Genomic DNA, 12,020 nt, shown 5'->3' with positions numbered 1-12,020 from the left:
TCGAAGAAAAATGGGAATGTATCAAGAGAGGGATATTGAAAGCCGCAGAAAAAACTATAGGAACTGTTAATGGGAAAATGACAAGGAAACTATGGATAATGGATGAGATGATTACAAAGATGAGAGAAGAAAATGGAAGAATGTAAATACATAGTTAGACAAAATGAAGTACAAAGAGTTAAAGAATAAATTGAGGCAGGTGACAAATAGAGCAAAAGAATCGTGGTGTAAGATGCAGTGTGAGGACATGGAATGTTTGCAGAGGAAGGGTGAAATTTATGCACTATACAGCAAGGTTAAATCACTATCAGGAAGTAAGAAGGGAAGATTTGAGCTAGCAGTTAGAGATGACGTAGAAAGGATCCAAGAGAGATGGAAGGAGTATACAGAAGAACTGTACAGTAAAGAACTTTGACCAACAAAGTTAGACTTTGAAAAAGAATATGACGTAGAGGAAGATAGCTTAGGTCCAGGCATACTCGACGATGAGATAGAAAGGGCATTAAGGGGGATGAAACTAAATAAGGCCATGGGTGTGGATAACATTCCCGCGGAACTATTGAAATGTTTAGGAAAATGTAGGAGGAAGAGGCTATATGGGCTGATTCGTAGTATTTATGAGGGAGGAATCTGGCCGGAAGACTTTGTGAGATCAGTGTTAGTTCCTATTCCAAAAAAGGTAAAGGCTACATCATGCGAGGACTACAGAACAACTTTTGATTTCCCACACAGTTAAAGTTGTTCTCAGGATCATCATAAAAAGAATATAGAGTAGGGCAAATGATTACTTAGGGAATGATCAGTTTGGATTTAGGAAGGGGAGAGGCACACGTGATGCCATTGCAGGAATGAGATCACTAATCGAGAGGAATATAGAATAAAATCAGGGTATTTGCCTGCTTTGTAGATTTTGAAAAGGCATTTGATGGAGTGAATTGGGAAAAGCTAATGAGTATATTGCAGAAAATAGGAATAGATTGGAGGGACAGGAGGCTAATCCGCAACCTATACATGTCTCAGACTGCTCTGGTGTGTGTGGGGAATGGAAAGTCCGGATGGGCTGTGATAAGAAGAGGTGTAAGGCAGGGTTTCTCATTATCGCCAGTGCTGTTCAACATACTTGTGGAGGAAATGATTAAAGAGGCATGGGAAGAACTGCAGGTAGGAATGAAAGTCAGCGGGAAATTTGCAAAATCAGTTATGGTAGCTGATGACCAAGTCTAGGTAGTCAATGAGGCAATGGGCTGCAAGTAATACTGAGTGAACTGGAAATTCAGTGCGATAAATATGGGATTAGAATCAATATTAAGAAAACAACAGTTATGTGATTTTCCAGAAGGAAAAAGGCTAAGGTAAACATGAAAATAGGAGGGCATGTATTGAGGAACTGTTTTGCACCAACATGGTCAAAGTAGTAGGGACGTAAGGAGAAAAATTGCACTAGGCAGAGGTTTCCACAAGGAGGGAGTTGATGACAGGGACGTTGAATAAGGATGTTCAGATATGACTTGTCAAAACTTTGATATTGGGCATAGTTATGTACACTGCAGAAAAGTGGTCAGGCATTATTATGTAATTCAACAATTGAAAAAAACATTTTTAATTTTAAGAACCTAGGGAGATTGGTTTTAAATGCAGCCACACTTTCTTGGTTCTTAATCTCAGCTGGGAGTTAGTAATAAAGTTGAAAGCCCATAAAATTGGACCAGCAACTGCATTTTTTGCGCATACATATAAAACAAGCAGCTTCTCATTTTGCCTTTTACAATGTTTATGTACATCGCAACTTTTCACATACCTAGATAAGATTTCTTATTATATGTACGACTAGATGAAAAATATAAATACATGTCACTGGCAATATATCCAATTTTTTAATTAGGGGATGGCAAGGGGCATTATGTTTAGCAAAATTCATCAGCCGAATGGCTCTCTTTTGGACCCTGAAAATGGCTAAGGAGTGAACATTTCAATGTTGAGAAAACATTAGCCAGAAAAACTCTCTCAGAAGAAACATCATCAATGAAGAGAAAAGAAGGGTAGATGTTTCTCACTGTTATGCCTCAGTTCCTGGACTACCATAGCAATGCAACCCTGAATGGCATTGAATACTGTCATGGATATTAGAAAAAATCAATTTCTGCAGCTGGTATTGTGAGCTGAAGGAATATACAGCACATGATGTACTCTTCACTATGTGGCAACCCATCCCCTTCACTAAGATAAAATGGCTGCGAGCATTGAATTTGCAGACCTCCAGTGAAGAATATAGCTAGGTAGAAAGAGTCATAATGCTGTTTTGAGGAAGCATCTGAACAGCCCAATTTCAGACTTAGGATTAGCAGCATCCCAAAGAACAACATTCCATTTGTTCTCCGAAACTCAGCATGAAAACTCTTACTGGGACACCTGTGCAAAAAATTGCTATGGTGAAGCACCTGCTGCAGCTGAGGCTCAGTCTGCACCTCCGGATTGTATTGAGTGACCTATCTCCTGAAGAGGTACGCCCTGCCGTCATTCATTTAGGAATATTATGTATCGACCCTATCCTATTGAAAAGTGAGGTGCTTGGAAAGTTATAATACTTGATCACCATTTTGGGAAAGGTGAGTCAGCGGCGATGAACATCAAATTATCTTAGACAAAGCCAAAATGTAAGTATATGTATACCAAGCGTCAGATCTATTACTATTTATTGTATATTCAAATACTTGAGAAAATAAAAAATATAACCACATTCAAATTAGATTATACATACAATGCATTACAAATTAAACATTTTGAAAAGTTATCTTTGGCTGGTATCTCTTGACCTATATGGGATGCCTCTGCTCTTCATATCCCGGATGATACCCTGAGGTAGTCTCCCGGACACAGATATGGCATAAATTCCCTTGTTAAGCCGACCTGAAAGACAAAAAAACATATTAAACAAATAGCTCAGTTTATGCTCAACCTGATAACCATTCTTTATAAATATATATATAATTTATACGGCTAAAACCCAAAGAATAAAAAAAATATTTCAGAAGACTACTTATCAAGTTGGCTATTAAAAGAAGATTCACCTTAGAATTTGAAAAACCCAAGTAGCTGTGGCAACATTTAAAAAGTTCAACACCTCGACAATCAAATGAAATGTTTACATGGTTATATCAAACAAATGGTAAATCAATTGAAGAGATAACAAGTACTCGAGATGAAATAAGAATAGATAAAAATGTAGTTTTAATTCTAAAAATGGTGAATTCCTGAAATTTCTTTTTTCTATTACACATAATAAAACTTTTCCAGCGGAAAAATGGAGATGACAGTTCAGTGAAATACTTCTTTACTGTGGTTGAAGTTGAACAAAACTCTTGACAACTGAATAAGTAAATGTAAAATTACCTGTAAAACCTTCAGGTTACAGTATGCCTACAGCAGCAAAACAGTAATGCTTACAACAGCAAAATGTACTAATTTTTAACTAAAAACATGCACTTCATATAGTAATAGTCCCACTGAGAGGGCGAGTGGAGATGTTCAAAGTAAATTAAAAAGGGTAAGATTGACATCAGAAAATATAAATTTGCTTTTAATAATTCCTTCTACACTGTCCCAAAATGGGAAGGTTTGTTTGTAAAAACTTGTACCACCAAATGCCATTGGTGCCAACAAAGGCCTTCATATATAAATTGCCCATTGAGAAAAATTCTAACCAATGTTGGATTTATCATTATTAATTATTATAGGTCTCGTACTCCTACAGTCTCCTCAAAAATATAGAATTGTGACTTTATACCCTATTCATACCCTATATAACCTCCGCCAGGCACTATTTAGTCACTTTAAAACTTAGTTCCTTTATAAAAATAATGCATCAAATACTGTCTGTTTGGTTTGGGCTCTATCCTGGGTCATTTGCTATTTCTACTCTATATAAATGATGTCAGATATATACACTTCAAATCTAAACTTAATAACTCTTTTCCAGCTGAGATATTTGTTTTTTAGGACTAGCTTAAATATTCTAAAATATATTTATCATTCAAATTTTCAATCTCGATTATCATATGACATTATATTCTAGGGTGGCTCAAGCCATAGCCAAAAGATTTTTAAAGTGCAGTTTTTAAAGGCCATAAGAGATATCTGAAACTTACCTTTCAGACACTCCTGCAGGCCTCATTTTCATGAATTGCAAATTATGCCACTTTATTTGTTAAGAATAACATGCATACATACGAACAAAACCTCAATATCCCTCATCATGATACACATACTGAACTTGACATACACGCTGTGCCACGATTGTTTAACTTGGTTGGTGAGGAGCCATACCACCAAGGAACCAAATTTTTTATCATGCTTCTTACAGATTTGAAAGCATCTCCTTCAAATACTTATACAGCGTAATCTTAAAGCATACTTGCTTATCAAACCTTTGCACTCTGGGCATTGCAAATGTTGTGCATTGTGTAAAGAGAAGCCTAAAATGTTGTTAGTAAAATATCCCTATTTTGTGTTAACAACCTTTTTTCCATGTGATGTATATTAACAAAATTTATGCATATTTTTCTGTTTTTTGACAAAACCCAACTCAACCAGTTTATGGTGAATGAAGCAAGAAATAACATGGTATTTCTGTATAAAAAACTCTGCGCGCAAAATAACAATAGAAATAAGCGTGCAATATAACTATTTTATTATTGCAACACTAACTTTCATGTCATCGCATTAAATAGTAAGTAAAAAAACTATTATTTTACACATGAACATTACCTTTTCGGCTAATGTTGCTAACAATGTATATAATGAAAAAAACTCCTAGGTTATAAAAAGTACAGCAATTTAAAATAAAAACTTACTTATCCGCTGCCACTTGCACACCCAACTATCTTCTGGACTCATCACGGCTATTAACCTGTATAATAAATATTGAAATAAATCAAAATAGTTTAAGTGCCTCTATACCATCACAGTTTGCGAAATAAATATCCTACCCATCAAAATTAGTGCTCGTGCAATCGTAAACATTGTCTCTATTGTTCTTCATTCTCAAAAATTCATCGCAATTGTCACATCCATCAAATTCAAATTGATCTAAGGTCTGCAAAATAAGGATCTCAAATCAGAATTTTCATCAATAACACTTCACACAGGTTTACGCGGCCGATGATAATACTAACCTTAACAAGGGAGCAAACTAAACAAGCTCTAAGATTCTTGAGATCTTTCGGAATAGTTTCAAGGGACATGCTGCACAATATTATGTTTTAAGCAAATTGAACCTGCTAAAATACTTAGCCACTCTAACAGGAATAAAACACCAGCTGAGTATGTCAATGAAAACAATCTCTAAGAAGTACTTCAGGCGCAAGGTATACCTGCTCCTCAGTTCGGAAAATAAAAGCACCAGTCTTACCAAACGAGTAAACATAAAACTACATGTTCAGTAATTTTTTATGTTAATTATTTGCGCTCTAGATCATGAGCATAGGATTTGCGTAATCTTGGGCATATTGAGGGAGAATTCTGGGAAATTAATGTGCTGTTTTAAAAGAAATAGTCGTGGAATCCGGATGAAAAGAGGAAACGGGTGTGTTGGTATTGCTGAAAAATAGTCTCCCGGCCGAGACGTGAGCTTTCCAGCTGACTTGGATATGAAACACTGAAAAGACGGATACTCGTGTGTTCTCCAAACAAGTTGTTTAACATCAATTTTTTCTTCTCTTGTTATTTTGTGCTATTTAGTTACTGCCCTTCTATGTTCTGAGTTTTACCTTGGCCATTAATTTGTGATAATCGTAATAACCGTGATCCTCTATATATTAATGGTCCATGTGTTATACCGACAGTTTGTGGTAGACATATAAAAAACATAAACATTGTCCTCTTTCATTTACATAATTATCATTGCTTTATTTGCCATCAACCAGGATGATGAATTTTACGAAACGCTGATAGAAATATCATATTTTAGTGAATTTAATAGGATTGTATTTTCGTTCGTAATTCGATGAGGTTGAATCTTTAACCAATTGCAGGGATTATAGGTATCACCTTGTTCTCCGGACCTGGTTGTTGGACTGCGCAGTCCGGGTTCCCGATAATGATCATTTTATCTATCTGATCTTTCTCCTATTTCTTCTTTCCGCTTGCTGTACTTTCTCAGCCCTTTTTCCCCCCTCCGTCAATGACATAGATGCCCTGGCTGCATTAGGTGCCTATAATGAAGGAGTGAAGACTATTCAATTTCTAGTTAGTTCTATTAATAAAATTAAAATATAAAGTTTCACATGAATATAAGAGCATCACGTCTAAACGGTATTCGTAAGTGGAAATTAGAAATCCGAAAACAGAATGGAATTTGCCAATAGCGTAGGATGAAGTGAAAATTATTTCTAATTAATATGACGTACATCAAAGGATTAATTCTAGAAAAGAATTGGCAGGACAAGCATATTAACAAATTAAGTTAAGTACTTCTCTTGGCAATTCTCACAGCAGGTCGGGGATTTCATTATTAAGTGGAAAAATATTTGTTATTCTTTTATTATCTCGCCCTACATCGTGAAAGGTGGTGAAGGTGAATGCACATGAAGGTCGATGCAGACGAACCAACGATATCCTAATTGAGACGTGCTATTCACCACGAAGCAACCATTATTTTCTTTTCACTTCTTTCATCCAATCCTCGGTATTTCTCTTTATTTTCTCAAAAAATCGCTTTAAACTAATACTCACATTCTCTTTCTTCCTCTGTCCGTGATCGTGAGGACGCAGCAGCTTTGTCAGATGACCTTGATGCTCTACGACGCTGATGCGACTCTAGGCAATTAGAATTATACTTGCAGAAGTTCGTAGTGACAAATTTTTGGAAATAGAGCAATTCCCTCCCGAACTCATAGTGCATCGGGAACACCGAAATGGAATGTGTACACTCGATTAAATACCTAGGCGTTGCCCTCACTTTCTATCTCTCCTGGGTGAAACACATACGAGGAATATGTGGACAAGCTAAGGAGATGTAACAATGATATATGAGTTTTGGATTTATTGTACCGCGATCTGACCTTCAAATGTAAGGTTCCAACATAATGAATTCCACAATGTCTACAATCAAAAAACTTATTGATAACTTTTATGCCTTCTTCTGTCATTTTAAAACAGTGAATTAATTATCACCCAAATCAATAAAACAGTTCTCGGTTCTTAGACCAGTTCTCTTTAATCGAAATCTAAAAAAAAAATTGGTTTTAAAATTCAAATGAGTCGCTGTTCCTATTCTATTATATTATTACATCTAATCACCCCCAGATGGTGACAGGGAAGGAAGCATTCATGTATCAGAAGTAAAATCATTCACTCAATCCTTAGGGTGTAAGAGCAGCGAGTGGCTCTAATAATGCGTAACCATACCATATCTCTCTCAACACAGTTACTGAAAGGACTTAATAAAAGTTTCAGGTCTGTTGAGGAAAATTCATTGCTTGCAGATGCTACATTTGTAGATCTAAGATTAAAAATATATGGATTCTCTATACCAGGTGCCTATGAAAGGTTCAAGGAAAGGATAATTTACAAGGTTGATAGTCAAAGAAAGCAGGATATTTTGCCCACCCCACACTCACAAAGTGTTTCTGCTTGCATGGTAATAGCAGGGAAGTCCGATGTTTGGTGACACTTAGGCACTGCCATTACCGGCACTGCCCAACAACCTGATGCATTGTATGGTGGAATTGTTGAAATAAATAAGTACCGTGATGAGATAGAGGGATAGTGGAATAGATGAGATAGCGGAATTATTGAAATAAGTACCGTGATGAGATACTACTTAGAAGCGGTGGAGTAGCAGAAAGTCTACGTCGATCATTTCGAATTATATCCAAGAGTTATTTGTATTGCTGCAAGCTAAGTGCCCTGTGAAAGGATTTGTTAAAACAGGCCAGATTGTAATTGGGGCACGTGATAAACTTACAGGAAGGAAAGTGTCGCAGATTTTGTTTTTGAATTCAAATTTGTAATCCATGAGAAAACGAATTTAATGTATTCAATTAAGGGCAATTACACATTATAATCTGCCAAAAACAAAAATCTTACACTTATAATGCGTCAGATATGCAATGGTGATTGTTGTGCAAAAATCACCAAACAATGTGCGTTGAACGTGATATAGAACTTTCAAATTGCTGCCCCGAAACAACTGGCTTTTTTCTCCCTCCGATCGAATCTAAAGAGAGTCACGCAGTCAAGCAGAAAAAAGGCATCTCTTTTTACTGAGCTGTGAGCCGGGAGGGGTCTCCCTCAAAATATTCGTATTTTCCACCATGCAAGGGCTGTAGAAAGGTTGAGCTGTGAAATCTGTATTGCGCGCGAGTAAGGACAAAGTGGGACAACTTACAAAGCAATGAGAGAGTGAATAAATGATTTCAGTTCACGCCGATTTCACACCTGCCAGCGACATTAGGGTCTAGTGGAAGTGTCACAAAATATTGGTGAGTGTTCCACATGATAGCATCTGTTAGCAGGAAATTGAATGCATTGAAATAATTTTTGACACAGCTGACTGTAATTGATTTGATAAGATATCACTTACAAAATCATGATGCGTTGTTTTTATTGAAGTTGGTTATGGCTTAAATATCATGTCAAGTGCTTCCTTCCTTCGGTAACTTTTTTTAAATTAAAGATTCCAAGAATTTAGTTCTTAATTTTGAGCATGAAAAGACTGTCTCAAGAGTATCAAAAAACAGTGCGGAATATTTATGGGGAAGGTTTTTCGTGGGTGTTATTCGTATTTAATCGGAAAGTCCAGTGATCCTCTCTTAATCATGGCAAATTGAAATTGTAAGATAAATGTGGCTTTCGGCACAATTCATAATCAGCTTTTATGATGGAGTAGGGAATTTCTCTTAAGAAAGACATCATCCACCAATGAAGGTTATACATTTTATCATCTTCGTGATATCTATTGAAACAGAGATTTAATCCCTTCGGAAAATAAACCTGCAATATCTTGATATAGGTTAGCCCAATTGGGACCTGGAATAACCAGTGGCTTCCAGGTAATAGCACGGTCATGGATCGCTTCAGAATTCTTCTAGTAAGTCTTTCATTAATCTATATATATATATTAATTGTATGCATAATTCATTAATGATATAGGTATAATTAATTATACACACACACACACACATATACGTGTATATATATATATATATATATATATATATATATATATATATATATATATATATATATATATATATATATATATAAACACAGATGCAGATTTTTAGAATATAGAGACACAAAGAAAGGACACTCACAATTTTTTATTTTACGTTTCAACAGCACGGCTGTCGTCTTCAGAATGGCGTTCTCGGGGAAGAGCGGAGAGGATGTGCGGGGGAGAGGTGGGGGAAGGAGAGGTAAAGGGACCAATAGGAAATGAACAAGGGGGTGGGGGGGATATGTAGGCAGCCAATTGATGCATTCAGTGGGCTTGGTTCAGCCCGGGCGGTTTGAACGATTGGGCCACCCAGATATGCGCCATCTCGCGGGTTCTCACCTCTATTATACTCGCAGATTTGGGAAGGATTTCAATCACCGAAACAGAGAAGCAGTCGTCAAAAGATTGGTTGTGGGAAGCGGTGTGAGTAGGGATGGGATAATTAAGAAAGGTGGGAGATTTGGTGGAATATCGGTGGTTATTCATGCGGAGGGAAAGTGCGGTCGTGCATTCGCCCACGTAGAAGGCAGGGCAGAAGTTACAGGAGAGGCGATATATAATATTTTTTGAGGTACAGGTGGCGAGTGGTTGGGAGTTGGTACTGAGTGAGGGGGAGGGTCTTAAAAGATGACAGCATTTGCAGCGTGGGCGGTTGCATGGTGCGGACAGGGGCGGGGGAGAGACGGGGGTGCTTGAAGTTGGATTTGTGGACTTAAAGATGTCTCGCAGGTTCGACGGGCGTTTAAATGAAACAGAGGGACAGTGTGGGAACAAAAGTGATGTGGACTGAGTGTTATTGATAATTGGGAAGAGGTCACGGATTAGATGTTTAATTTTGTGTGTTCCGGGGAAGAAAGTGGTGATAAGATTAGGGCATTTTGGGCGATTTGGTTTGGGGAGGGGAGTGTATTGGGTTGACGGTTTGAGGATTTTACTGTTTAGCAGTTTTTCAGGGTACCCACATTTTCTGAGGGATTCATGCAGCTGGTCCAAGTATTTCTGTTGGGAGGGGGTGTTGTTGCAGAGACGGAAGCCACGGATAGAGAGTGAGAATGGGATGGAGCGCTTTGTGTGAGGAGGATGGCAGCTGTCGAAATGAAGATATTGTTGCTTATTGGTTGGTTTAATGTGGACTGAAGTGTGAAACGTATTGTTTTGGAGGTGAATATCGATATCTAGGAAGGTAATATTCGAGTCGGATATAGAAGAAGTGAATGATACTGAGGAGGAGGAGTTGAGAGAGGAAATGAAAGAGGATAAAGTTTCGCGTCCGTGGGACCAAAGGAGGAAAATATCATCGATATAGCGGGCCCAGAAAAGTGGTTTTAGGGTTTCTTGTTGCAGAAAGTCGTGTTCTAGTTTACCCATAAAAAGATTGGCGTATGCAGGAGCCATACGCGTGCCCATTGCAGTGCCTTTTATTTGTAAATATATTTTGTCATTGAATTGAAAAGCATTTTTGGTAAGAACGATTTGGCTCAATTCGAGGAGGAAATCTGTGGATGGGGTGTGTGGTGTGAATCGTAGGGAGAGGTAATGTTTCAGGGCTTCTAAGCCTTCTTTGTGGGGAATGGAGGTGTACAGAGATGTGACGTCTATCGTGGCCATGAGAATGGTTGTGTTGTGCGGAATTGGGATTGAGTGTAGACGTTCCAGAAAGTGGTGCGAGTCTTTAATGTAAGAAGGGAGTGAAGTGGCTATTGGTTGAAGGTGGTGGTCTATTAATGCGGAGATTCGTTCTGTGGGTGAGTTGATGCTGGAGACAATAGGGCGTCCGGGGTTATTGGTTTTGTGGATTTTGGGTAGCAAATAGAAATGGGGAGTCTTAGGATTAGGTGGTGAAAGAATGGATGTCTTTGGGGGAGAGACCTTCTTTGGGACCGAAATTGGAAAGAAAAGAGAGAATATCCTTTTGATAAGAAGGGTTTGGGTCTTGGGGCAGGGGGGCATAGCAGGAAATGTCATTTAATTGGCGCAATGCCTCGGCGTTATAGTCTACTTTGTTTAGCACGACAACGGATGACCCTTTGTCCGCCGTCGTGATTATAATATCTTTATTTGACGTTAAACGTCTGAGAGCTTGTCTCTCAGAGGGGGAAAGGTTGTCTGGTGGTTGGGATTTCCAATGAGCATGCCACCGTAAATTCCGGCAGAAATTTAATGTGTCGGTGATGATCTGTCGGTCTTTCCATCGGAGATGGCGCATATCTGGGTGGCCCAATCGTTCAAACCGCCCGGGCTGAACCAAGCCCACTGAATGCATCAATTGGCTGCCTACATATCCCCCCCACCCCCTTGTTCATTTCCTATTGGTCCCTTTACCTCTCCTTCCCCCACCTCTCCCCCGCACATCCTCTCCGCTCTTCCCCGAGAACGCCATTCTGAAGACGACAGCCGTGCTGTCGAAACGTAAAATAACAAATTGTGAGTGTCCTTTCTTTGTGTCTCTATATTCTAAAAATCTACATCTGTATATATATATATATATATATATATATATATATATATATATATATATATATGCGTGTGTGTGTCTATACATGATATATTTACGTGTGTGTTAATACATACACATATACACACATATGTATGTATAATTAATCCTAGGGAGGGAGGTAAACGTTTTGGTCAAATTGACAATTCAGATGCCATCTCCTTTTGCGCACCCTTAGAGCTGCTGTCAAGAGAAAGGCGCTCTTTCATTGTTTTAACGCCAGTGCATTTCTTTCCATTTATTCGATGGAGTAGCTTTGAGATCGAATTAATGATACCTCTATTTTCAGATTTGCTCATCGATTGGAAA

General features: G+C 38.0%; 1 protein-coding gene across 1 annotated transcript; it reads right to left on the bottom strand.

Annotated features, from left to right (window-relative positions):
* Positions 1-2,652: 2,652 nt before the first annotated feature.
* On the bottom strand, positions 2,653-5,350 carry spt4 (Transcription elongation factor subunit spt4). The gene is made up of 4 exons (XM_071590317.1): positions 5,172-5,350; positions 4,986-5,092; positions 4,851-4,906; positions 2,653-2,907 (listed from the first exon to the last, which is right to left on the bottom strand). The coding sequence occupies exons 1-4, from the start codon at positions 5,238-5,240 to the stop codon at positions 2,789-2,791; spliced, it is 351 nt and encodes a 116-aa protein (XP_071446418.1). The 5' UTR covers positions 5,241-5,350; the 3' UTR covers positions 2,653-2,788.
* Between the last annotated feature and the right edge of the window lie 6,670 nt (positions 5,351-12,020).

This window comes from Hetaerina americana, unplaced genomic scaffold, assembly GCF_022747635.1.
Source record: "Hetaerina americana unplaced genomic scaffold, ioHetAmer1.1.p SCAF_4, whole genome shotgun sequence".
Classification (NCBI taxonomy): Eukaryota; Metazoa; Arthropoda; class Insecta; order Odonata; family Calopterygidae; genus Hetaerina; species Hetaerina americana.
Note: the sequence above shows the minus strand (reverse complement) of the source record. Positions and strands in the feature narration are given on the sequence as shown.